Source organism: Lupinus angustifolius, chromosome LG06 (assembly GCF_001865875.1).
Source record: "Lupinus angustifolius cultivar Tanjil chromosome LG06, LupAngTanjil_v1.0, whole genome shotgun sequence".
NCBI lineage: Eukaryota > Viridiplantae > Streptophyta > Magnoliopsida > Fabales > Fabaceae > Lupinus > Lupinus angustifolius.
This window is the reverse complement of record NC_032014.1, coordinates 3,310,734-3,337,611: the sequence shown is the minus strand read 5'-3', so window position 1 is coordinate 3,337,611 and position 26,878 is coordinate 3,310,734. Positions and strand designations below refer to the sequence as shown.

Sequence of the window (26,878 nt, the reverse complement as noted above, 5' to 3'; positions counted from 1 at the left end):
AAGATGAAAAGGTTACATGAAAATCATACCAAAGGAGAGTTGAACATGGACAGAGATTTAGTAAAATCTCAGAGGATAATTTTGTAAAAAATATATATTTTGATAACTATCATTTTCTCTCTCATCTTTAAAAAAAAAATCTATCTAAGAAGCTAAAAAATCAGAATCATATCAAAAAAGCATTTATTTTCCAAAAGAATCCGAAACAATCGCAGTCTTAAATAAACAAGACTCCTAATAAGTACTGTAATCGTGTAGCATAGTAATATTATCCCAATGAAGAAAAAAGACAAACCTATAAGAAAACCACTCTAACAGCATAATCACTGCTGGCTTAGCTTCAAATTTTATCACAAAGAAAATATAAAAAGAATTAAAATAGAATGATTAGTTAATAAACAAAATAACAGAGAAGGAACCCTTCGCTTTCCACACACAACCAATTATGATTATTTTTCAGCAATGAATGTCTTCTTCACTTCCATTCAATACACTAACCTCGTAATCTTTTTCCTCTGTCATCTTTATTAGTATTATTACCTTTTCATAAAGTTTTAATCTTTGATTTCTTCCTCATTGTACAATTTCCCAGTTCCAAATTTTCAACCTTTTCATTCGACCCATCTCAGTTTTTTCACCAAGTTCAAAGCTTTGCTGCTTTTCAACCACACCCATCTTCTCCTTTCTCACAATGCACGATTAGTTCAGAGTTTTTGTTTACGTTCTAAACTTTGATACGTTGTTTGTTCTGAAGCTTCTCAAAAGTTATCGGTATGGTGATTTACTCTGTTTATTTATTATTATGTGTTCACTGATGTGTTGGGTTTCCCAGAAAAGCAATGAAAATTTGATTCAGTCAATATTTGTTATACACAACCATGTTCATGATTCTTCAACAACAAAAAAACGTTTGCATTTCTGTTATACAAAGTTTTCAGCATGAAAGTCAAAGTTTTTCAGGTTTTTCTATATTGACCTGTTTATACGAGTCTTCAAACTCTTAATCTCTATATAACACTGAAAGAGATTGGTATGCATAAACCCCATTACTTTTATTGATTGATTTTATGTTATGATAATTTTAGTACGCCCAAAATGCAGTTTCTGAATATGGATGATCACAGCATCCAAAACTGATGTGAATCAACTAATAGTTTGATTCTTCTCAGATTTCTGAATTCTTTTACCAGTCTGCTATACATGCAGTCATTTCATCACTAATCATCTTCCCTTTTTCTCTTTCATATGTAGATTGGTATCTTCTGCAATAGTTTTTGTTTTGGTAAAAAAATTTGGGGCCTCAACTGCTATTGACTGATTTCATTCTTACAGAAGAAAAAACGTTCAGATTAGTTGATTACAGAAATTAAAACAATCTACATATGAAAATATAAGATGCCACTCAATGGTGTTTATTCATTTTTAAGATGTATTTTTTATTTTACTCTTTTGCTACTTTTTAACTGATACCCGAGTAACTTGTGGCATTAAAGGGTAAAAAGGGATTGTGTCATACAAAAGAAATAAAAGATCAGTGCAATTTATGTGGTGTGAGGCATGGTAACCGAGGTTGAGGACAGAAGAGTCTTTTGGTAGACCCATTGTCTTATGGGAGGGTTGTTGCACTTTTTTGAGTTCAATCAGGGGAGGATGGCCAAGAAAGTCCACGCTCACAAGAAAAATCATGGTGGTAAGTGTTGTTTTATATATTCTCAAGAAGAAAGTCACTCTTGCTATGAAAGATTTTCTTTGGTTTATGTACCAAGTACATTCTTAGGAGGTAGATAAACAGTTAAACTATAGGCAAGCTTAATTGTGCACTAACTTCTTATGATTCATCCCTGAAAGTGAAAAACTGCTAGTAGCTAATTTGCTTGTGAAATCTTGTAGGAGTTAATGTTTAAATGGGTATTGGTTGTGCCATTAAATGGGATGAAAAAGTCTAATTGAATAGGCTGATTAATTTGTTACAGCAATTAAGATATTTGAAAATGTCTTGAAAATCATATTTTGTCTGTCCCTTTTAATCGATTGATTTTGCTGATTTTTCTATGATATGGTTCTGGTGCCTCATGCAGGCCTGGCTCCTCCTCAAAATAGACTGGATTCGCAAGCAGAAACATCTCACAATCCACAAAGAGAACTACCAGTAAGTTTATCTCCTTAAGTTATATTAAGGGTCTAAAAACACTATCACATTTTCCTCCTCCCATATTCATGTATTCTTGGTGACCATGGCCATTGCAATTTTGTGCAATATGTTCTTTATTTTCCTTTTGTCAATGGTCTACAAAGTTTTGGGATAGGGCTTGATCATGGCTTGTGTTTTGGTAGAAACTGCACTAATTTATTGTATGGTTGATTGGATACTTTACCAAGCCTTTGTAACATGTTGTCACTAAAAATGATGGTTTCTTGGATTTGATTACTTTTCCCCTTTACTTCATTCAATTGACAAATCTAAAAACTGGTTTTTAAGTCAATCTTCTCATTTCCCCCCTTCATTTTACATTCAACTACATGGGTGACAATAAACTCATGAGATCTCATTTCTCATTTCTATCTACAGCAGTAGAATTTAGTGGTTTTTAACTTTTTCATGACAAGTTTCCCTCTTCCCATTTTTTAATTGAATTGACTCTTAAATGAATTTTCAGTACTCTTATCAAGTAGAAGACTGGTCTGAGAATAATTGTTACTCAAATGTGGCTTCAATGAAAAATTTGATCAATGAGGAGCTATCCAAAGGATCAAGCACCAAACAAAATGTGCCAAGCCTTGTGGCAAGGTTGATGGGGATAGATATGATGCCACTGGACACGAAATCTGCTGTTCCATCAGAAAGAATAAGGGAAAATATGGGGAAGAAACTTTCAAAAAAGGGAATGAATGGAAACAATTCGATTAGTCGGGGTTCCTCCAACTTCAGTTATTCTAAGCAGACGGAATTAGACTCACTTTATGGACACGGATATGATGCTGGATGGAGCCCGAGTTTCCGAGAAGCAAGGTCGCAGGAACATCCTCAGGAAGAGGAACTCCAGAAATTTAAGAAAGAGTTTGAAGCATATCAAGAAGCAAGGTTTGTGGAGTGTTCAAAGGTTGCTGATATTGGCAGTGTGCCTAGACGATTGCGTGCTCAAGAAAACCTGAACAATGAAAAGGTGGCACATAATGCAAGTTCACGGAGAGCAGCAAGAGAGAAACTTGCAGAATATGGTGGTGATATGACGGAGTTAATCCCAACTATGCCAAAGCAAGCCTTTCCTTCAAGGAGCAGAACACTTAGTAGAGACTTTGAGGAGTGCTTAATGTTGAAATCTAAAAACAGATTAGATAGATCTTCTTCTCCTACTCATATAGTTATCTTGAAGCCTGGTCTTGATAGCATTTGCAACAATGAAGAGAGTTGGAGCAGTTCTTCAAGTACTTTACAAGGGAGTAGTATAGAAGAATTTCTTGAGGAAGTGAAAGAGCGGTTGAAATGTGAACTACAACAAGGGAAAACTTCCAAAAAATGTTCAGTGGTTCGAGGAAGTGGAATTGAGACACCTTACACCGAAAAACCATGTGATCATAAACCAATAGGCTGTCATATAGTAAAACCGGTGACCAGAGATACTGAATCAAATTTACTACGTTCCGAATCAGCAAGATCATACACAAGTGAAATGCAGTTCCATGGGCCAAGTTCTCCAGAATTTATCAATAGAGATACCAGGAGGTTTTTGTCGGAGAGGCTAAGAAATATCATGAAATGCGAAACACATGTTGACATTCCTGAAGTGATATATAGAAACTCCAGATCTAATGCATTAGATGATCACAGAGTTAGACTAAATGCAGGAGATATTATCAAGTGTGCCAATGGCATGAGCTACTCAGAAGAGGAAAACGAAATCCAAACAGGATCTTTCAGGCATGAACCAGAGCCAGATGGGAATACATTGCCCCGCTGCCACAGGGATTTGTCCCCTAGGAACCTTGTCAGATCCTTGTCTGCTCCTGTATCAGGATCAGGAACGTCATTCGGGAAGCTTCTTCTAGAGGACCGCCACATTTTTACTGGTGCCCAAATTCAGAGGAAGGTTGAAGCTGTTGAAAACAATTCGGTTGATGTTAAAAAACGGCGAAAAGATAGATTTAGTATTAAAGAAAAGGTCTCCAGTTTTAGATATAGTCTTAATCTAAGAAAGAATATTTTTGGAAAAAGGAATCAGTCGATGGCAGAATCACATGTCAACGAATATGTTCCAATGGTGAGAGATATCAGAAGTGGACCAACAGTTCTCATGAACTATGGTGATAGGCATGTAAGTTATATATATATTTCTACCATTCTCCATCATGACCTTCATTTTTAACTATACTTCATATGTAGTTATCTTATCAACATATTTTCTGTAATCTGCTTTTTAGGAGAACTCCACTGAGGTGCCTCCTAGTCCTGCATCTGTGTGTAGCAGTGTTCATGATGAACTCTGGAGGCAGGTAGAATATTTAAGTCCAATATCAACTCCAGATGTGTCTTCAAGAGACAACAATGTTGTGTCCCATGTTTTCAGAGATATCAGCTCTGGTTTGAACGGTATGACATAATTATAACTTTCATCTCTTGAGAAAATACGGTTAATGTTATCTTTGTTATGGTTTTACTGCATGTGCAACTTTTGTCTTGAATTATTATTTCTTATGTCTGGATCCTTTTTTATATATCTTTTGAATATCATCCTTTTTCTTACCTCTCTCTTCCCCCCTCTTTCTACTGCTATATGATTTTTCAATGCTGATTGATCAGTTTGGTTGTTGATTTGACAGAGGTAAGGAAGAAACTCAGTCAACTTGAGTCCGATAGCGTCGACGAATTCATTACGAAACAGGAGGCTGAGCCTGATGAGTCTGAATTAGTTCAAATAGAGGATCCAGCAGAATCATACATAAGAGATCTACTTATTGCTTCTGGTCTGTACTTTGGTTCATGGGATAAATCTTTATTAAGAGGGGACACATTTGCAAAGCCTATTGGCAACTCAGTTTTTGAAGAAGTGGAAGCATCTCATAAGAAATCGGTCAAGGAGAGTAATGATATGTCTACAAAGGACCACAAGGTTTTACTTGATTTGTTGAATGAGGCACTTTCACTAGTTCTTGGACCACCTTTGACATGGTCTAGATTCAAAAGGAAGTTATGCAACACTTCAGTGATGCTACCACCTTATGGAAAGGAACTATTGAAGTTAGTATGGGACATAATCCGTATCTCTTTACATCCTCCATGTGACATATGTCCTTATTCACTTGATACTTTGGTGGCTCAACATTTGGAGTCTATCCCTTGGTCTAGATTAACATATGAAGAGATGAATCTATTAGGAAGAGATATAGAATGTCTAATAACTAGTGATCTTGTTGAAGAAATCACAAAGGATATGCTCTAAAGATTTTTAGTGTGGAGTGTCATTTTACATGACCATTAAAAATGTATGCATACTTGAATCAAGGCTTTACACATATAACAGCATAACATATTTGGTGTGAATGTTTGTGATACAGGAAGCAGCTTTCAGCATTGAGGTAATATATATTGAACGTGAGTGGCATATATTATTAGGTTATTTTTTCATGCATAAAATTGATTGATTTTATTTAACTCATGGTAATCTGTTATTATAAATAGTTATTATTCTTTTGAAAAGTCAAATATCAAGGGAGGCATGTAGCTGCACCAAATATTACGAATCAGAGTCAAAATTTGTAACACTTTCTTTAACATAATAATAATAATAAATAAAGAAATCACGGGAACGGACTTGTTTGGATGTTCAGACATGAATGTAACCTGAAAATGTTCCACATGCTACCATGTTGCGTGTGTCCATCTGGCATACCTTTTATATGTCAAATCTAATGTTTGGGTTTTCATAATCTGCCTAATACTCCCAAAATAACTGATGGCTTAATGTTCTTGTCTTTTACATACACATACATGAGATACATGTTCTTTTCTTCAACTGTCTTTTGATTTTTAGAAGGATTTAATTAAATAATTATATTTTTTTTCAACAAACATAATAACATATGCAAAAAAATCAATATTTAAAGCAATAATTATTATGATCTTAAGGTAGTGTTTGGTTTTGAGCACCTAATTTGGCAATATAGTATGACTTGCTCGTTTGGTAGAATGTTAGGAAAGAAAAAAACAGCGCAAATGTGAATGAGAGAAAACATATTCTTACCTCCTTTTTAAGCTATAATGCTGGATTTTAACACGGATTTACAAATTTGGGAGCAAATTGAGTTTCTTGCTCTTTTCCTTTAATATTCATATTTAATTCTCTCATCTCCCTTCAATAATATTTTTTGAAAAGTTAATCATATTTTTATGATGTTTTTTATCTATCAATTATATTTAATTATATTCAACTTTACTTGTAATTAAATATGTGAATGAACGTTATCCAAACATTACATTCTCCAAGATATATTCTAAGATAAAAGGATGTATACGTCATACACAACTCTTACAATACCTATTGGTGGATCTCCATGCTCATTATAAATTATGTGTATAACTGTTCATAAAAGTGGTTGTATTAGCAGCATTGCCGGTGAATTTATCATGAGCTAAATTAGATGGAATAATATTTGTTGTACAATCAATGATTTATTTTTTTAAATCAGCGAATTATATATGTTTTGTTAACGACAACATTTTATGTCAAAAAAAATATATTATTTTATGTATTATTTTTTCTGATTAATTAAAAATATATTTATTATTAAATTTTAAATTTAAATATATATTTATTAATCGATCAGATAAAATATCATATCAAATAATAAACTCTTTTAGTACAATAGATATTGACCTGTTTTCCTAATACTAAGGAATAAGAATTACTTTGATTTTTAGCTATTAAAAGCATGAGATAAATTATGAGATGATTTTTGGATTAATGACTTTAATCACATCTTTACAATTTGAAATAAATTTATTTAACTTTAATCATTAATACCTTATTAATGATGAGAATCTCATTAGATCATTTTTTGTATTATCAAGTTACTCACAATAAATAAAACCTTATATTATTAAATCAACCCTTTATTGCTATTAGATTATTTATATTGTATTAATAATTGCTCAAGGGTGCAATTTGCAACTCATCACTATATAAAAATAAACCCAACCGTTTTTTGGCATAATAGATTATCCCTCTCACGGTCTCACCCGATAGTAAGTGACGTCACTTTCGGGGTACCAAATGGAGATAGAAAATGGAGAAGCAGAGCCAAGCCGGACAAAGGAGAAAAATACTGCAGATTTGTCTCCCATGGAAAGAAGAGAGGAAGGGTGAAACAAAATAAAGCTGGTCAAGGCACTGGCTTGTATCAAACAAAATAAAGCTGTGCAGTCATAATATTCAGATTCAATTGAGTTCACTGGATGCTACCTAGCACTACTGTGACAAAACCTGATAGTTGAGATTCATGTTATTTTTCATATAATACATATGACTTTAAATTTGATGAACGAGACCAATGGGCCAAATTAACAAATTGTGAGGCCTACAATGGGCCAAATTAACAAATTGTGAGGCCTACAATTGGCCCAATGTGCCACTGCTCGGGTCGTGTTTTTCCTCCTTTGAAAGAAAAAAAAAGAAGAATCGCCGATACATTTGTGAACCGGTGTGGGAAGGAGTAGAAAGAAATTGGGGTTGACGAATTTCATCATCACGGTGGCTGGTGTCGGCGCCGTTGTTCTTCTTCTCAGGAGCGACGTCAAGCAATCCACCTCTATCTTCAAACGCAACGTCAAACACATTCGCACGTGGCTCGAAGAAGAAACTGCTAATTCTTCCAAGTGAGCATTTTTTTCTACCCATCTATTGTTAATCAATTATGATTAGTACTTTTGTGTTTAAAAGTTTAGTCTTTCGATACTGGGTTACTTTGGTTCACTGGGTTTTTTTGTGTGTGTGGGAAAGTCATTGTTCTTCACTTAATTCACTGGGTTTCCAGAAATCATTTTCTATTATGGCTTTTGCTATTATTGCAATTGGTATTGATCTTGAAACGAGAAGGGTGTCACTCTAGGTTGTTTTCATTTGATGATGGATTGAGGTTAGGTTTTAGCCATGTAATCGAACATAACCATTCATTAGATGATTACGGATTTTGGGTTTTCATAAATACGAGCATGTGGATAACTGACTGTGTATTTTTTAATCTCTAACGTGGGTAAATTACTCAAAAGGATGATCCAAATAGTGTAAGTAACTAAGTATATAAACCTGTGTGATTTTTCTTTCTGTTCGGAGCTTCATTTTATTTCGATTGTGCTAATCTGCTAGCTCAATACCACATTTTGCTGGTGTAATTATAAGGTATTTATTTTGCTGTATAATCTGTTTACATGCACGTGATTAGATATTCTAAGTCGTAAATAGTGTATGCTAACACTAGATAATATAAGACGGAAAGATTTACATGATTTTGGGATGAAGAGAGCTGCTGGGTTTTGTTGTTTTCTTTTTGAGAAAAGTGTGTATAACACCACTAAGCTTTAAGCTACCAACAAGCTACCACCACAACTTAGATCGTTTAAATTTTATTTTCTATTTTCACATTGAATGCAACATGCATTGTTCTTTCTCTTTAACTCTGTGCTTACTTTGGTGGTAACATGAAACTGTCTTTTTCAAATGAGAATTTAATACCACTTTGTAAATAAGCTTATGGTACACTCGTTTAGTTCTTACCAAACAGAGGATTTAGTTTCTTTCTTCTTTTTTCTTATTAATTTTAGTTGTGGAATAAATGTGGCTTTAAGCTGGAAGATTTTCGATTTGGCTGATTAGGTGAGATTATGATTTGTGAAGGAGCACTGTGTTTTTATTTTTTAAGGTACAATAACATTCTCTGGGGGTTAAATGGTTTTTCATATTGGACTCATGATCTAAGCCATTTGAATTTCAGAAGCTTCTGTGTGTTTCACTTTGGTTTCACATGTTTTTCCCCTTATTGATTACTGAATTGTTGTCCCCTCTAATAAAGGTTGTCGTGGTATGGTGTTCTATGACTGGAACAGTACCTTTTCTAGTGTTTGAGTTGATAAATCTTCCTGTGAAACATGTTACATTGGCACTAATTTGTCTCAAACTTCATCTCCTTTTTGAACATGATTTTTTTCCTCAAACTTAGATAAAATTGGCGGCGATTCCATTTTTTTGGAAGTTATTTCTACGCCATTCTATTGCAATTCCGGGCGTGACAATGTAAGTATGGTTGAGACTATAGTTGCAAGGGACTCAATTCAGTACCTCATTAGCTGTACTCTCAAATTCTTTAAGAGTTTAAGGTTTAAATAAGCCTTGGTGCATATTTAGGGTACACAAATTATTATTGTAAATGAACAATTGGTTATAATTTTAATCACCGAGAATTCTGATTCTTCTTATGGAGTAGAGTGTAAGTGTATGAAGACTTGATAGATTTATTTGCTCTCCTTTGGTTTCAGAATGGTGAAATTCTCAATAAGCAATGCCAGATATATTTATGTGCATGATCAGAAATATCCCTCTGAAGATGTTGACATACACCATATAGTGTCAAGAAAGAGTATAGCAAAATCTCTCTTTGTGTACACCTTAGCATTTCTGGTATTAGCATGTTCCATCTATCTCTTTGTTCTTGAGGTATGTCATCTATTTTTATTTTCAATGACTCAAGGATTTTGAAAAAAATAATCAGTTTCTGTAACACTTTTGCCTCTCTTTTTTATTGATTGATTCCATTCTGTTAACAGGAAAAATCAATTAGCCTTGTCTTTTACAGCTTGCTTTTTGACATATTTCTTGTCAAGTTGTTACTTGGGAAGCCTGTTAAAAAAGGTGAGGAAAAGGGTAACTAGGCTTATGGTTACTCTATGGAAGCCAATAAAATAAATTTTGTAATGTATGTCGTAATTATGGAACTTCTTTTCGTCATTTACACAACGTTTGTATTTGCTCCTAGAGTCTGTTGTGATTATGCCAGCTTTTGGAGTACAGCTTGAAACTCACTACATGAGGTAATACTTTTTTATATTTATTCATTAAAAAACATTCATCATTTTGTTAGAGAACATGTAAAGCCTAATCTTGGAATATATAATTTGTGTTTGAAAGAATAGTGTGCTCTTTAATTGCTATCTTTTAGGAGAGTGGAATGTTCGTATTAGTTTAGGGCCTTTGAGCTCTTCATGCTTAAGAGAAAAAAATGAAAGTGATGTGCTTCCCTAGCTTGTATTTGGCACGGATAATTGAAGTACATTATGGATTTAAAATGAATATATCCTAATTCTTTTTCAGCTAACTGACCTAGTTAATCTTGCTCGGCTTTCATAGTGACTGTTGCAAATCCAGTATGTCATTTTCATACATGTTACTATCATATTCTTATTTTGTCTTCGGATGTTTTGTTACAGTGGAAAAGTCATCCGATGCTTTGTTCCTATTGACAAGATTCTGAAGCCTGTTTTAGTAGAATGTGTGACGGCTGTGACATGTTACTGGACTCTATCCTTAATTGTTCGTGGGGAATCAGAAATGGTGTTAGTTTTCAAGGTAGAATTATTTTCCTCTCATTAGTTTTCAGTTTCTGAGAGCTGTTTCACCTAGATAGAGGAAACAAATTAAAAATGGAAACACTATTGCTAATTTTTTGAAGGCTAATCATGTAAAAAGAGTTAATAGTCTTCTCATAAGGCAATTAACTGGGGATGTCATTCAGATATGTTGTTTGAGATCTTTTGTCTACTTATGAATTCTCTCTGAATTTGTTTTTTAGAGCTTACGTCCACCAGTGAAAATGCTGGTCCCTGTCTGGAAAGCCCTGTGTGCTGCAACTGGTAGTAAAGAAGAGGCTTGTACACATGAAGAGTGAATAATTTACACTTATGTTGATACTGGTTCAGGACCCCTTGGATATAATCTCAAGTTGAAGTTTGGTACCTCTTCACTTCAGCACTGCTGGGCATTCAATTAGAGGCTAATTGACACTAGTTTTTGTACCACGAACTGGGGAAGAAATTTGTATTATGACAAAGGACTATTAGCACAACTGCAGTTCTATCTCACCAAAAACAAACTTTAGGAACTAAAATGTTGCCCAGTTGCAAATATACCACCGATGTATCTATCATGCTGGATTTAGTTGCCAAGAGCATTTATCATTTTCATTTTGAAAGTTTTTTTATAGGGATGATGATTATTATATGTATTGATTTTGTAGCATATAATACTCATAAAATTAGTTTATTTTTTGGCCAATTACAACAAGTGACACATGGAGTGATACACTTTGTAAAACAGAAGATTGTTCTCGTTGATGCACACTCAATTACGAAAAGATTATTTTGCCATAAAAGCATGAATTTTATCAACTTTAGTTTCTCAGTTCTCAACTTCCTCTAGCGGAACATAAACACTCTGTTGCACACTCAACACATATTGTCTATATAGTTTATGCTACATATTATTAGAGCTATCATACATTAGTCCAAGCTTGACTATCTGATTGTTTTTGGTCACCCGTAGCACACTGCACGACAAAACAAATTCCTCAATTTGCCATAAATGTTGCAGTTTCTCTCAACACACACAAACATGAAAACACATATCTTACTTGGAAACAAAGTGATGTCTCATTTAGGCTTTTTAGCTCTTCAACCATAAGGGAGCATTCTAATGGTAGATTGGTAGCCAAAAGCTATTCAAAAAGCCTTTTAAACTTGACAAATCATAATTGTAACAGTATATCTACCTATTTATCCATATAGACATATTGATCTATTTACACCTAAAACTTATTTACCAAGTTAGTTGTCTGGTATAACACAATAATATATTAGTATATAGTTTTTTTTAAATATATATCATAAGATATCTTAGTTATAATTTTTACTCCTTCATCAGGAACAACAATATTATCGAGGGGGGAGTAGGGAGAAATAAATATGAGGAAAGAATGATAATTTTATTTTTTATTGAACTCAATGTTTTAAAATTAACAACAACAAAATTTATACCAATTTTGAGAAGGAATTGTAGCTATAATTATTTTGAAATAGGTTACATCCTCATAACAAATCAGATTAAACATCATCTTGACCATAATAAAATGACACGTATTATCTATATACTTATATGGTCATTGCTATAATAATTAGTTGAAAGCCAGGCGAAAGAAAAGAAGAACGTAATGTTCTTAGAGAAATATTAAGTCATAAATGTATTGGTTAGGAAATTTAAAGTAAAATGTGTTTTATAAGTGATACATTTAAGACTTTGAACTTAAAATATTAAGTGTAATATTTATGTACTGATATCGTAAAGATTTATACATAATCAATACATCATCAGCTTTTTATTTAGATTACTTTTTTTAAAGTCGATGATGATTAAAAATGAATACAAATAATATGATTTCAATATAAAAAACTCTTACACTATTATGTATTCATATTTTTTCTAACATATTATGCTTTTTGATGTACATTTTTATGTTTAGTTTCTTTGACCGTGCTTTTAGATATTCTTTAGCGTAACCCCATGTATCATTATTAGATTGTTCATGTGAAATAAAAGGCACATAAATAAGTGAATTTGATCATTTTGAAGAAGGATTTGACTCCTCTATGAACCTCACGGAAAATAATTTGTCGAAAATAACACTTTAGATAAATAATTTACAAATATTTATTTAAATTAACCCTATTAATTAAGTTCATCGATCCTGCAATCTGCAATGAAGAAAAGAAGTAAGAAGCCATGATAAAATAACAGGGGTTGAAAAACTGGATGCAAAACAACATGAGAATTGAGAAAGAATGTTAGAAATGGTGGAATTTGACAACAAAGAAAAGAAAGGAAAATAAGTTTTGGTGTTAGTTACAGAGAGAAAAGTTGGGCAGTAATTTGGGGCGTGTTTGTAGAAGACCAATCCAAAATTCCTTCACTTTCTGATATACATGCATTTCTTTTAAAAATAAAACCATGTCATAATCTAATACTATCACCATATTTATTATGTAAACAAACAAAGAAAATAAGGGGAAAAAAAAGAAGAAAAAAAAGATGTTGGGTGTTCCTAGCTCTGGAAATTCTTCCATCACCTATTTCTATTTTCTCTCTTCCTGAAACTGAGAAAACCCTAATCATATCTCGCCGTTTATTCTTCTCTTCTCTCTTCTCTCTCTACTTCTCACCAGGATCAGGTACTTTTGGACCTTCTTCCTGCTTCTATATTCCTTAACTCTCCCTTTGAATTTGATCCATAATTTCATTTCATTCTTCTTCTTCTTTGCATAATTCTCCTGAATCCAGATTTAACCAGTTTGGATAGTCCTTCGTTCTTGATTCATCTTTTTTTGAAATTTGATTCATGACGTGTTTAGAATTGGATTATGAATATGATTATGAAAATGAAGCTGTTTTGCATGAGTTTGATGCTTGGAATTCAAAGTATTTTTTTTGGCTTTGATGTATTGTTCTTTGCTGAATTATGCATCTATGGCAATTCATGTGTCTGAATTATTGAAAGATGAAGATTTACAAGTGATGTTTTATGCTATTCGGTTTTTTCATTTTTAAAGAGAATCTAATTCTGATAAAGTAAATCATATGTGCTAGACTGATTTGACTTGACTTTGATCTTCTTCCATTTCTGGTTAGGAATCAAATCGGTGAAATGGAAGGATGTGTTGGCTATGAATCAAATTTATTCTTATCTCCGGGTAGGGTTTCTGACAACCAAACAGAGGATGACACCTCACCTAGGGTTTGAGTTGGTCTTAGGTTTGTGTAGATTTTGTTGAGAATTTTTTTAGGGTTTTCAAAATTTTCATTTGATCACGGTTGTGAATTGGTTGTTTGAGTTAGATCAGCTAAAAAACATGAAATCATTGTCCCAATAGTGTGATTCGGTTGTCTACGTACTTGAAATTTAGTTTATGCGGAGATTTGTTCATTATTTTGTGAGCATTGAATTGAATTTATCGGAGGAGTATGGACAACGTGTGTGATGTCAATCACTTGGATGCTGATGTTCTTTTGCCCCCTCGGAAGCGTCTTCTTGCTGGATTGAAAAAACAGAGCCCAGATGGTCATGCCGCTGCCTCTCCATCTGTGGTTGTTGGTTCTCATGTTACTATTTCTGAGGCTGTTTCCTCTTCCTCGTCCTCCTTTTCAAGTGAGTTTGAAACCCGGCTTAAGAATTTATTGAGTTCTCATTCAAATAACCCTAACCTCACCCCTGAGGAGGTCGTGGAGGCCTCAAGATCAGCAGCAGTGGCTGCAACCCTGGCTGCAAAGGCAGCAAGAGCTGCAGCGGAAGAAAAGGCTGAAATAGCAGCCAAAGCAGTTGCTGCAGCCAAGAGTGCGCTAGATTTGGCTGCATCGATCTCTGGAGAGGGAGTCATCCAGGAAAGAAATCTGAAAAAGAACAAGCTGAAGAAGCATATCCCTGTTCAGCTCTTGTACAGAAAAAACCAACGGATTGAAAGTTGTGGGACAGATGAAGAATTGGCCCGTAAGTTACATCGAGCCATGAACAGTTCTCCTAGAATCTCGAAGAATTCTCCAAACTCAAAAGGCAGCAAGCACAAGAAGCCTAGAAGCTCTTCAAGTTTTGAAACAACTGAAGGCTCTGATGGCGGTATGGAATCTAAACAAGATTGCTTATCTTTGAACAATGGGCATGCAATAGTGGGCAAGATTGATTCTGAAGGCTCCATTCAAGAAGTGTGCTCAAGTAAGGAATCTAGGAAGTGGTCTAGATATGATAAGTCTAACCAAATGGAGATAGAAAATGGAGAAGCAGAGACAAGCCGGTCAAAGGAGAAAAATACTGCAGATTTGTCTCCCATGGGAAAGAAGAGAGGAAGGGTGAAGCTAAAGAAGTTGCCCTTAAGCATTTGTACCTCGAAAGATAGGGCACAGCCAAAAGAAGGTATAGGAGCTAGAAGTTCTCCATTGACTGAAATGAGACAAAGCAATAATCACTCTGCTGATAATATACCTTTGTTTCCAGCGGAGCCATCCACTGAGAGAGCGATGCCAATTGAGGCTACATCAATGCGGAAATGCCAGGAGTTCAAGGCACTGGCTTGTATCAAACAAAATAAAGCTGTGCAGTCATAATATTCAGATTGAATTGAGTTCACTGGATGCTACCTAGCACTACTGTGACAAAAGCTGATAGTTGAGGTAGAAATCATTATTTTTTTACATATATGGCCTTTATCTTTCTTCTTCTTTGGTTTTGTAATGTATTTGCACTGACTTTAATGTAAATTTAGATTTAAAGTTGTTTGTAAGGTTAAGCAAAGCATGAATTTAGATATGTGAATGCAATGAATTCTTGAACAGCTTTTTTCATCATGTGGTATATTCCAGCCCGCATTTGTGTTGAGAATAAAAACAGGAAATCTCTTGGTCTTTTACTTATATTTTTGCTTAGCTATTGATGTTCTTTCCCCTCTCCTTATCTTCAAATGTTTTATTTGCTGTGTTATTATTATGTGGTACATGATTAAATGATTCATGATGGTGACTTGTTGATTAGAAATTTTTAAGCTGCTCAAGATATTCTATTTTCACTTTAGCTCAATTCAATAAACTAATTGCACCATGATTATCTTTTCCTTTAAACAACCAATATATGTTATAAATGAAGCTTACTAGTTACTTATGTTTTTGAAAAAGAAAAACAGTACAATTCCAGCAGTGAGCACTACACAATTGATACAATCCTGACCAAACTCTTTATTGACAATACATCTAACTATCAAGTATTAATGTTTCTGACATTTTATTTTAAACTCTCAAGAATCAATGTTTCTTACATTTCTTTTAAATTAAGAATCCATTGAAGGAGGAGCAGAACTAGAAGGTTTTCGCTGAAGAAGTTAAACATGCTAGTCAATTAAGTGTGGCATGACAAGTGTTAATACTGTATTTACTCCTTACATAGAGTTATAGTAATAAAACTATTTAAAAATAAATTAGTGATATTATTAAATGCAGGATTAATGACAGCAGAAAAAAATCACAAGTTAACGTTAACATATTGTGTTTATACAAATATTATAAAATGCATAAGTTAATAGAAAAATAATTGAATACTTCTGGTCTAGTGGTGTAAGGCTCCAGTGGATCCCTAAGGTCGAAGGTTCAATTCCTGGTAGCGACACTTGTTGGGAGTGATAGCTATTAACCTTAAAATGGTTTAATTCCTTACCCAAAATACGAGGAGATGCCTATAATACAAAAATACAGGAGTTACTAATGGAGCCTTCCTGTTATTGATTAGGTAAAGTTAGATCTTAGATATCAAATGGTATAAGATTGATGTTTGCTTCTAGTGGAAGGAATAACCATTTTATCTTGAAGGGCATTAGTCCCTCATCAAAAGTGTGGGAGGACTCTCGCAAAGACAAAAAAAATTATTTATTAATTTATCAACATTGAGTTGATATAGTGATTAGCAAAACTAGATATTCATATATCTTATAAATCTTGTAAGACTAAGAAAGAATGATATCTCAAACCAATACTTATAAGATAAATAATCATAATATCCAAAAGAGATTAGTCCTCATTCATGGTATGAATTATACCCTGACAAGAAATTAATGACTATCAAATTTTCTTATTTTAATGAAAATAGCCTTTTGTATTGAAAAAATTCAAGATATTAAAAAATACTTAAGAATAACAGGAGGGAGACAAGAGTAAGTAAATTTCGGTGCACAAAAAAAAAACAAATAGCATGTAATTTTAGATTTTGGTGCAGCTGAAAATATATATTTTATAAAATTAATTTACACATCTCATGTAATAAGAAAAGTAATATATATAATAAATCTATATTTTTATTTATTAATGATTAATTTAATATAAAACGTGTTAGTTGTGATGGAGTTAGGAAATGCCTTTGTTTCGTTGGTGTGAAGACAGGTAAGAAGTAGTAAACTACATTTTGTGAGCAAAAGCAAATGACAATGTAACAACTTGCTACATCCACGTGCAATAAATTGCCGATTCAGTCACTAGTGGACCAACATTGTAAAGTGCTCTTTCTTTCTCAAAGGTGTCTGTGCCTTTACTTCTTTGTCTTTTGGGTAAGGGAATCTTCGGCTATGGACTAAACCCTAACCCCTGTCATAGATATTTTACATAAAAAATTATTTTAACCATCTTTTATAATTTTGGTTGTCATTTAGTTTTTTGACATAAAAGATGAAAAGTAAGTAAAAATATAGATGTTTTGATCTATTATATAGTTTCGGTTCATTATTTATTTTCAGATACTTAAAAAATATGGGAGGTTTGTGTAGGTGTAAAAAAATGAGGTGTGGTTTGTATAATTTTACTAAAACTCATAGAAGGTGTCAGTGTAATTTATTCTTAATTATATGATCAAAAAAACTGTTGCCGACCAAATTTTAAGAATCAGCAAAGACCAAAAACAATTTGACAAATAGGTCAGTAAAACATTTTAAAACCTATATCAACTAATATTTTTCTAGTTGGTACATACCATGTTTTATAATTAAGAAAACTTCTCACAAGTTGGATTTGCCTTCAATGCTTACCAAATATTGTTAATACAAGATTAGGTTAAATCAACTGCCTCACCTCTGAATAAAGTTTGACTAGGTAAATATGAGAACATAAGCATAATATGGGTAGGATGAATTTCTTGACCAGGTCACACTACATTAACTCTAATTTTTATGTTTTATAAATAGTAGAAACGTGTCACCTTGAAAATTCGACTTCACTTTCATTGAAAAGTAGATATACTTATGGGTGGGATAATAACATTTTCCAAAAAGCTGTAAGTCACCCTTCATCCATTACATTGCGTATTGATTAAGTATAGCAACAACTTGTAGATAGGAATTACGACATGTTCTTAACATCGAGTCAGTTAGGTTGATTAAACGCTGTAATCACATTTAATTTTTCAAATGTTATTTAATTAAGTTATAAAGGCATATTTGGTCTACTAGGATTTTTTATTATTCTGTCAAGCAAAGAAGCTAACAGAATAGTCTTACAAAAAGATACTAGGGCAATTTTGGTACCAATAAATTATACTCATATCCACTAAGTTTTACAAATTATCCATACAAACTCCCTAATTTATATATATATATATATTAACTAACACTAAGAGAGATAAATGTAGTCTTTTAAATAAATAAGAGTCATAACTATAATTAAGTAAATAAAATATAATATATTATAGAGACGAATCCAAATGGTACATCAGCCAACATTCCTTCATTATAATTACATTGTTACAATATAATATAAGAATGATCTAAATAGTATCTCCTTAGAAGTATCAATGTATTGTGTAACGAACCGAAAATAATAAAGCGACATTGACTCTATTTTAACTTATTTTCATATTATAACATATTTTGTTTAACTTAATTATCTTCTTCACAATTTTTTGATAAAACATCACATTTATTTCTCATACAGTAGTTAGTATAATATATGTATATAAACAAATATGGTTTGTGTAGATAAAAAAAAAGATGAATAATTTATATAATTTCAGATTCAACAACATTGTCCTCCCAAAAAATATATAGATATAGGTAGAGAATAAAATAAGACCAATTGGTTAAGGTAAAGTATCTGTATTTTTTTTTATCTTTACATGATTTGTTATGTTAAACGTTACATGAAATAATTCATTCATAAAATGCATCAGTATTGCTACTTTTTTATTTTTTCTCTCCTAATCAACATCAAAAGTGTAACATTATGACAGATAACATGGATCTTACCAAAATGTTGACATTGTAAAGTTCAAAAACAAGTATGGCCAGTGGTTTGTCCACCAAAAACAGTAGCAACATTAGAATCAACGAAGTCATTTATTCTGTCTCTGCAATCTTTATAATTTTTATGCTGAGTTGTGACATCATTGGGGAAAAGGAAAAAAGAAAATAAGACTTGACTTGCATGAATATCATCACTTACATCATGTGAATAATATACATGCAAATTCTGTTGTCAAATATCTCTGAACAAAAAAATTGTTTACTAATTACATCATTGTAGTTAATAATCCAATAGAAAAGAATCTTAATAAACTGGAACCAAGCAAACATGACTCAAAATAAAAAAGGCATTCATTTGGAAGGAGAGCTTAAAAATGTGAATATGCCAAAACACATCACTCCCTTTTCCCTTTCCCACCTTGATTTTAAGGTTACTCATACAAATATTCACCTTTTCCACACTAGTTTGATTTCTCATTTTATGTGGAGTTCACTCCAAGCAGTTCAGCCATGGGTGCTGCAGGCATTGTTCTGCAGTTGGTCGCTTCTCGGGTGCAAAATCAAAAAGTGGTAAAAGAAATTCAGAGAACTCGCGAGCATCTTTCTCTGAGAACTTGTACCTATCAATGAGTAATTTGTCAAGTGGCCAAAATTTCAGCCTTCTAATCCTTTTCAGGTCCCCATGTCTGTCAAAGAAATCCTTCGATTGTGCACCAGCAATAGCAATCTGCAAAGCATTCACAGACATTAGAGATGTTAGAATAGGCACTCAAGTAATGTGCAGAGATAGTAGAAGTATACTCAAGGGTGAGCCTCGGCACAACAATATGGTTGTTGCCTTGAGGTTATAGATTCCAATCCTGGAAATAGTCTCTCCGCTTACGGGTTAAGGTTGTGTACATTAATCACCCTCAAATCCTAGAAGGTGGATGCCTCGTGCACTAGGTCACCCTTTATAGTGGAAGTGTACTTACCTTCCGGGGCATCTTTCCAAGGAGTTCCATCATCAGGGCAAGGTGATCCTGAAATCAACACAATGAGGAGTTTTTACAATCTGAAATATAGAGAGACGTGGATCCAACCCAACAAGTTTAGGAAATCAGAGACTATATACTTCCCACTTAAATGCATGATCGAAGTGAATATTCCCCTCCCCTTTTTGCTGAATAAATCAAAGAATAACTCTAACACCAGCAATTTAGTTATACATGATATAATAAAAGCATCGAATTCATAATGCAAACACCTATATCTCGATCATTTCTTTTCAAAACGGTCACCAAAGAACAAACGTTTAATATCAGAAAGGACGACTTGATAGCTGCTTTCCTACTTAAACTTGACAGCCGCTTTCCTTTCAAACAAACATATAAGCATAAGATTTTTTCTAAGGCGAACAGTTCACGCTTGAAGGTTTATCATAAATTATACATGCATAAGATAAAGAATGCAATTTAACCATAATAGTTTATTAGAAAAAGCATCATACCTCATCCTCACAAAAACCTTGTCCACCACCCTTGGGTGTAAACAACATATCACCAGTGGCAAGCTCAAATGCTATGCAAGCAAAAGACCACATGTCAACAGAAAAAGAATAGCCAGCCTTCAGTATAACTTCGGGAGCTCTGTACTGCCTTGTCTGTATTTCTTCTGCAAGGGGCTTATCAGCCCAACACGCATTTCCGAAATCTACTATTTTGCATCTCACATCAATCCCATCGATATTTCTAGCAGACTTTGGAGCTTCTCCTGCTCCTCCCAATGAATCTCTTAATGATATCTTTGCAACTGCCCTCCTTGCTCTCCTTTTCAACCTTTTCTCAATAAGACTTGTAACTCCACCGTTTATGTTTCCCTCAGGCCTCTCTATAATTGGGGAGAGTCCAGATCTACAAGGGTCTTTGGAATGATCAATGGTTGAAAATAGAAGAATGTTTTCAGGTTTTAGGTCAGTGTGGATTATACCAAGTTCTCTATGCAGGTAATCCAACCCAATCAAAATGCACTTGCAAATCTCCTTAACTTTATTCAATGGAAGGCCTTTGTAACGGTTATATTTGATCAAACGGAGCAAGCTATCACCAAGAAACTCAAGGACCATGCAAAGGTGCTGCCCATTTGGGCCTGTGTGCTTAAAATGTTCAATCAATTGGACAACACACTTCGAATTTGCAGGACCACCATCACCAATTGATGAAAGAACATTGATCTCATGAAGTGCAGCCTGAACAAACTCAGCTGCACTTTTCTGGATCTTGAGAGCAACATACGACTGAAAACCGCAGACTTAAAATTAGAAAATATATAAAAAACTAAATACTAGACCACTACAACAACCAAGCTTTATTCTCACTAGGTGGGGTTGGAAAATAATTAAATAGCAGACCACTAAAATAATAGATTTTATCACTAGTTGGGGAGAAATAAATGAGAATACAAGCATATCCATCAACGTTTTACCTTTATAGAAGTTTATTTAATTAAATATAATACATGAACAAAGGATGATACTTGGGAATAGTTCTTAGCAACAGTGAAGCACCCCCACCTGGATCAATGGACACTGTATGCTACACAAGTTAAGCTTCTTTCACCTACCTTCTAATTTTATTATTTCTTTTGGCTCTTTCTTGTTTTCTAACTTAAAGCATTATGGTGACAGAATACATATAAAAGACTCATTAGTCTTAAAAGTCTTCTTAGCTCTGCTAAATTAGAATTAATGAACTACAATATTTCCATACTTGTATTGTATGTACATGTACTATTAGATATAAAAGACAACAGATATTACAGTTACAAAGCAGCATAGTAGACAAAATACCGAATCACCATTAACCAATCAAATAGGCAGATGAAAGAGGAACATTTATTGCTCCCTGAATATAGACAAATCTATGAAAACACATATACCTGTTTTAGTTATACCAAATTTTTTGGCACTTTATGACACACGTTGAAAAACACATATAGCATTGAAGAAAGAAAAAAGGGATTCCAGTCGCATGTGAAGAAGAAATCAAGTATCAACATCAATAAGCCAAATAAACTCAATTTTAATTTACTCAATGAAATGATGCCAATAGGACAGAAAAGGACAAAAGATATATATACCACATAAAAAAATGAACCCCTATACTCCTATACTACTTTTTGTTATACTATTTCTCACATCTGATTAATTACGCAAATGTGATGATTAGCATTTAGCATGTTCACCACTAACCATGAATATAATGTTAAACAACTCATTAATCATCCAATACACATGATTAATCATGAATATATTCATCATTAATCAGGGTGTAGAAAAGTTATTAAAAGCAATGGCAGATCATAATCTTTGTAACAAAGATACAATAATAAGGTCCTAATGAAAGGAAAGAAGAAACGAAGATCTAGGAATCTCCGCATACCATTTAAAGCAGACAAATTTGAAGAGAGAGAAAAATCACAACACAACTAGCAAAAATGTTCACAGCTTCAAAAACCAATTGCAATAAAGGGACAACAAAATTTCAAATCCAGAACTCAAATCAGAGGTCAAAATCAAATTTTGAAAAGTGGGGTCAATCAAACAAAAAGAGAAAGAGGATTAACATACAGATGAGTGGGTATCATAAGCAAGCCATACGGTGGAGAATTGACCCCAACCAAGCTTCCTCTGCGCTATGTACCTGCCGCCGGCGAATTGATCGGCGACTCTAACGGCGTGGTAGCCTCCTTTCCGGTAGGAATCGAATCCCTCATCATCTTCTTCCGATCCCGATGACGATGAACACGACATCACCTCTCTGATCTATTCAGATTCACCAAATAACAATTAAAAATTATCCTTTTAGTGATGATTGTTTTGTTTCTCTCTCTTTTTTACACAAGAAAAGAAAAATTGTGAATTTTTCTTTCTGTTTGTGTTTTGTTTGGTGGTGATTATAGATAGAGAGGTGACCAAAAATTGAAAGGGGTGTGTTTTATATTTGTGGGGTGCAAATCATAAATAAGGTTCTGTCTTCAAATTCTCTCCACTTTTTTCTCCATGTGCCTTCTTTTCTTCTTTCCTTTCCTTCCTGTAATGTTTTCTATCCTCTCATGTCAATGTGGGTCTTCTATTTTTTCCTCAAAGTAACCTTCTTTGTTACATTTATACCCTTTACACTTGTATTTTGGGAATTCAATATTAGGGTTTGTATGTAGGTGAGGTGGGTTAATCTTACTTTTCAAAGGGTTCTCAATTGATGTCATCTCTTCCATCTAATCTATACATACCATCCATTTATATATTACTTTAAATGTTTGATTAAGTTATGTGTATATAAATAAATGTCTTTATTTTATTTTTATAATGATTTTTATGAAGAAAAAACTGTTTATTTTTTAGATAAAAGTGTTATTAAATACAAACCGATTCCCCCTTATAAAAAAATTGCATCCATTCCAAAAAGATACACACTAAATATATTCTCAAATAAAATAAACCTATAAATCATTATACATCATAAAAATAATATTCATTACAAAATATGGCTTTAAATTATCATTTATTTATGATTCATGTTATTTTTCTTCTAATGTATGAGATATGTAGGGTGGTTCTACAGAGGATATCATTACTTCTAAAGAATAGTAATTTTTTACAAAAAAAACATTGCCTCACATTAAAATTACAATAATAATTAAAAATTTAGAAATTGTATCATGTGGCATATGATTAACTGTTCATGAAAATATATCAAATTATTCATGTAATTTGTGCCTATCTTATTATAGAACACATTACAATGTCAATGTCATTCTATATTGTTGAACTTTTCAACAACAAAAAATTACTATCTATATTAAATGATGAAGTAAAGTTCAAGAGAATAAGATAATGAGATCAACAAAATTACTTCATATCTACTTATATATTACATGTATATTTACCATTAAATCAACTTCAAACAACTTGACTAGTTAGAGTTTTACAAGTTAAGAAACTAGGCGGCAACTTGAATCTAAGGTCATTACAACTTGAGATATATTTTTAAAATGAGAGTAGAGTTGTAGAGATTAGGAAGAGATGAAATGTATGAATTTGTGAACACAAAAGGGCACTCATTTTTAATTGTTTGTGTTGAAAAACATATTGTCTAATCACCATCTATGCAGTTGGTTTATGGCCAATTTGAATGTGGGAGATCTCATAGTTACAGTACAACAACTAGTTGTTGGTAGACTTAAATTTTTTAAACATATTTTTATAGGAAAATGATATTTTTGGAAATAGCTATTATAAGTCTTGTATTCAAACAACAAAGACATTGATCCAATAGTATAAATTATGTTAGATCTCCAAAATAATAAAAAAGTTAAAAATTCAATTTCTACGAGCACAATATTTATTGGGAGAAAAATCATACATCATAAAAGGGATTACTTCGTTTTTATCAAAATGTAAGAGAATATGATTGGTAGTACCAATAAAATTATATTTGTGGATATATAAAATGTTGTGGAACTAGACCAATGGGCCAAATTAACAAATTGTGAGGCCTATAATTGGCCCAACGTGCCCTTGCTCTTGTCGTGTTCTTCCTCCTTTGAAAGAAACTTCATTTTTTTACAACACAAAAAGAAGAAGAATCGCCGCTACATTCGTGAACCGGTGTGGGGAGGAGTAGAAAGAAAATGGGGTTGACGAATTTCATCGTCACGGTGGCAGGTGTCGGCGCCGTCGTTCTTCTTCTCAGGAGCGACGTCAAGCAATCCGCTTCTATCTTCAAACGCAACGTCAAACACATTCGCACGTGGCTCGAAGAAGAAACTGCTAATTCTTCCAAGTGAGCATTTTTTTTCTACCCATCTATTGTTAATCAATTATAATTGGTCTTTGTTGTTTAAAAGTTTAGACTTTCGATACTGGGTTACTTTGATTCACTGGGTTTTGGTTGTTGTGTGGGAAAGTCATTGTTCTTCACTTAATTATACTTGAAATCCCTTTTTCAGAAATCATTTTTTTATTATGGCTTTTGCTATTATTGCAATTGGTGTTGATCTTGAAATGAGAAGGGTGTCACTCTAGGTTGTTTTCATTTGATGATGGATTGAGGTTAGGTTTTAGCCATGTAATTGGGTTTTCATAAATACAAGCATGTGGATAACTGACTGTGTATTTTTAAATATCTAGTGTGGGTAAATTACTCTAAGGGATGATCCAAATGGTGTAAGTAACTACGTTTATAAATATGTGGTTTTTTTCTTTCTGTTCGGAGCTTCATTTTATTTCGATTGTGCTAATCTGCTAGCTCAATATCACATTCTTGCTGGTGTGATTATGAGGTACTTATTTTGCTGTGTTATCTGTTTACATGTACGCGATTATAGATTCTAAGTTGTAACTAGTGTATGCAAACACTAGATAATATAAGGTGGGAAGATTTACGTGTGTTGGGATGAAGAGAGCTGCTGCTTTTTGTTATTTTCTTTTCAGAAAAGTGTGTATAACACCCTTAAACTTTAAGCTACTGACAAACTGGCATCACAAACTTTTCCATTGTCATAATTAACTCCTAAATAAATCTCTGTCAAGTCGTTAAAGGTATGATGACACGGTTAAGTTTAAGGACTAATGGGATAACTTTTGGTAGCACTTGAAAGTGGCCTTAAGTTTATGTGGTTAAATACACTTGCTCCATTTTCTTATCCGGCTCTCCTTTATATTTTTTGTAGTGGTAGACTGGTAGTTATATAAGGTGCATGATGTCTGAGTCTTACTATCAATCTGCAGCTGAAGTTATTTTAGGTTATGTGCATACATTTTAGTGTTGGGGATCCTATTATCCTTTAACCTGTGCAAGGCAGTGATCCGGGGAATGAAATGCATTTAACCGTTCAGTTTAAACTTAGATTTGTTTAAAGTTCTTATCAATCAGCAGCATAGTATGTGAGACTTGGTATACTATTGTCATTTTCTGATAAATTATGAAATACTTTTTCTGATAAAAAGAGGACAGTGTAACATGTAAAGCAATGAAAGCTCTTCTATGGCTCCTAAATGTTACACAGCCCCTTTTATTTTTTTGTACTTTACGAAGTGAGCACTATTAGCTTAAATAAGATGTCATCATCAATAATTGTTTGAGATTTATCAATGAACCATAAACTTGTGTGGAAGAACTAGATCATGCAACATTTCCCTCCTCATTGGATGAGAAACAAGACAACTGGATCTGGTTGGATCCATCCTTTTGTTTAAAAATACAATGCATCATATGAAGTATTATATAAACATTCCAAAGACTTCACTTATAGAAGCTTGGTGATTATTTATGTGGCACTATTTATGTTCTACTTGTTTTAGTTCTTTTTTTGGTAAATCATTTTCAATGTTGTGGGATAATAGTAAATATACACAAGTGGAATATTTAATGGGACAGTGAAAGGGACAGCATGAGGATTAGACTGAGTTGTCTTTAGCTAGTTTAATACCAACCTATTAAAATCATGGCATGTTCATAAAGATGAAGGAACATAAATAGCTTACACTACTTTAAATACATCGTTCAAGAAAACATGTTTGTCGACGAGTCTTTGTCCTCAGCCTGAGGTTAAGAAAATCCAAAAAATAATGTGGGAGGAAAGTGAAGGAAAAATGATTGGGTAAAATTTGACTGCCCCCCACATGGGTGATGCTGATTTTTTAAGTAGATAATTGATAGATTGTAACATGAATTTTACTTTATTTTTCAGGGTAATAGAGAAGTCAAAAGAAGTGGAATCAAAAGTTCCTCCTAAAGATATTCCTAAGGACAACACGCAATAATGTTTTTGAAGATGGCAGGGGTGTGTAGTGCATTAATTTTGTTGTTTCCTTTTGTTTTCTCTCGCCATGTATTTAAATGGATGCATTGGTATTTTACCAAGATAAATCGTTCGTCAATGTCTGTTTATATGATTCTTGAAAGTCCCATATATATGCTAATAAGAAGTCATAGTTATTCCACATTCCCAGTTGTTAGGATGACACTTCCAACAAATGTCGTT

General features: G+C 33.3%; 5 protein-coding genes across 8 annotated transcripts; 4 read left to right on the top strand and 1 right to left on the bottom strand.

Moving 5' to 3' along the window:
* Positions 399-5,614, top strand: LOC109348991. Of its 3 annotated transcripts, none has more exons than XM_019589626.1 (6): positions 399-517; positions 1,494-1,690; positions 2,079-2,149; positions 2,658-4,313; positions 4,420-4,588; positions 4,819-5,614. In XM_019589626.1, exons 2-6 carry the CDS (start codon positions 1,609-1,611, stop codon positions 5,436-5,438), a joined length of 2,598 nt encoding a protein of 865 aa, XP_019445171.1. In that variant the 5' UTR covers positions 399-517; positions 1,494-1,608; the 3' UTR covers positions 5,439-5,614. The 3 variants fall into 3 exon arrangements, with proteins under 3 accessions (XP_019445171.1, XP_019445170.1, XP_019445172.1); XM_019589625.1 differs by lacking the exon at positions 399-517 and adding an exon at positions 529-771; XM_019589627.1 differs by lacking the exon at positions 399-517 and adding an exon at positions 778-1,408.
* Positions 8,861-11,066, top strand: LOC109348995. The gene is made up of 6 exons (XM_019589631.1): positions 8,861-8,913; positions 9,527-9,704; positions 9,815-9,899; positions 10,024-10,078; positions 10,475-10,613; positions 10,837-11,066. Exons 1-6 carry the CDS (start codon positions 8,876-8,878, stop codon positions 10,930-10,932), a joined length of 591 nt encoding a protein of 196 aa, XP_019445176.1. The 5' UTR covers positions 8,861-8,875; the 3' UTR covers positions 10,933-11,066.
* Positions 13,059-15,514, top strand: LOC109348993. Of its 2 annotated transcripts, XM_019589630.1 has the most exons (3): positions 13,059-13,264; positions 13,722-14,997; positions 15,079-15,514. In XM_019589630.1, exons 2-3 carry the CDS (start codon positions 14,055-14,057, stop codon positions 15,186-15,188), a joined length of 1,053 nt encoding a protein of 350 aa, XP_019445175.1. In that variant the 5' UTR covers positions 13,059-13,264; positions 13,722-14,054; the 3' UTR covers positions 15,189-15,514. The 2 variants fall into 2 exon arrangements, with proteins under 2 accessions (XP_019445175.1, XP_019445174.1); XM_019589629.1 differs by having other exon boundaries at positions 13,063-13,264; positions 13,722-15,514.
* Positions 19,102-23,015, bottom strand: LOC109348992 (SRSF protein kinase 1-like). The gene is made up of 4 exons (XM_019589628.1): positions 22,461-23,015; positions 20,343-21,128; positions 19,828-19,875; positions 19,102-19,580 (listed from the first exon to the last, which is right to left on the bottom strand). Exons 1-4 carry the CDS (start codon positions 22,641-22,643, stop codon positions 19,344-19,346), a joined length of 1,254 nt encoding a protein of 417 aa, XP_019445173.1. The 5' UTR covers positions 22,644-23,015; the 3' UTR covers positions 19,102-19,343.
* LOC109348990 lies at positions 24,482-26,723 on the top strand. Its single transcript, XM_019589624.1, has 2 exons — positions 24,482-24,675; positions 26,585-26,723. The coding sequence occupies exons 1-2, from the start codon at positions 24,524-24,526 to the stop codon at positions 26,655-26,657; spliced, it is 225 nt and encodes a 74-aa protein (XP_019445169.1). The 5' UTR covers positions 24,482-24,523; the 3' UTR covers positions 26,658-26,723.

What these genes read in the sequence shown, in the direction of transcription:
- LOC109348991 (XM_019589626.1), top strand. Translation starts at nt 1,609, where the DNA reads ATGGGAGGGTTGTTGCACTTTTTTGAGTTCAATCAGGGGAGGATGGCC. An exon ending in TCACAAGAAAAATCATGGTG is followed by an intron (nt 1,691 to 2,078) that starts GTAAGTGTTGTT and finishes TGCCTCATGCAG; the next exon opens with GCCTGGCTCCTCCTCAAAAT. An exon ending in ATCCACAAAGAGAACTACCA is followed by an intron (nt 2,150 to 2,657) that starts GTAAGTTTATCT and finishes ATGAATTTTCAG; the next exon opens with TACTCTTATCAAGTAGAAGA.
- LOC109348995 (XM_019589631.1), top strand. Translation starts at nt 8,876, where the DNA reads ATGATTTGTGAAGGAGCACTGTGTTTTTATTTTTTAAG. An exon ending in TCTATCTCTTTGTTCTTGAG is followed by an intron (nt 9,705 to 9,814) that starts GTATGTCATCTA and finishes TTCTGTTAACAG; the next exon opens with GAAAAATCAATTAGCCTTGT. An exon ending in AAATGGTGTTAGTTTTCAAG is followed by an intron (nt 10,614 to 10,836) that starts GTAGAATTATTT and finishes TTTGTTTTTTAG; the next exon opens with AGCTTACGTCCACCAGTGAA.
- LOC109348993 (XM_019589629.1), top strand. Translation starts at nt 14,055, where the DNA reads ATGGACAACGTGTGTGATGTCAATCACTTGGATGCTGATGTTCTTTTG.
- LOC109348992 (XM_019589628.1), bottom strand. Translation starts at nt 22,643, where the DNA reads ATGTCGTGTTCATCGTCATCGGGATCGGAAGAAGATGATGAGGGATTC. An exon ending in AAGGTTTTTGTGAGGATGAG is followed by an intron (nt 19,876 to 20,342) that starts GTATGATGCTTT and finishes TGTTGATTTCAG; the next exon opens with GATCACCTTGCCCTGATGAT. An exon ending in TTGGAAAGATGCCCCGGAAG is followed by an intron (nt 19,581 to 19,827) that starts GTAAGTACACTT and finishes AATGCTTTGCAG; the next exon opens with ATTGCTATTGCTGGTGCACA.
- LOC109348990 (XM_019589624.1), top strand. Translation starts at nt 24,524, where the DNA reads ATGGGGTTGACGAATTTCATCGTCACGGTGGCAGGTGTCGGCGCCGTC. An exon ending in GAAACTGCTAATTCTTCCAA is followed by an intron (nt 24,676 to 26,584) that starts GTGAGCATTTTT and finishes TTTATTTTTCAG; the next exon opens with GGTAATAGAGAAGTCAAAAG.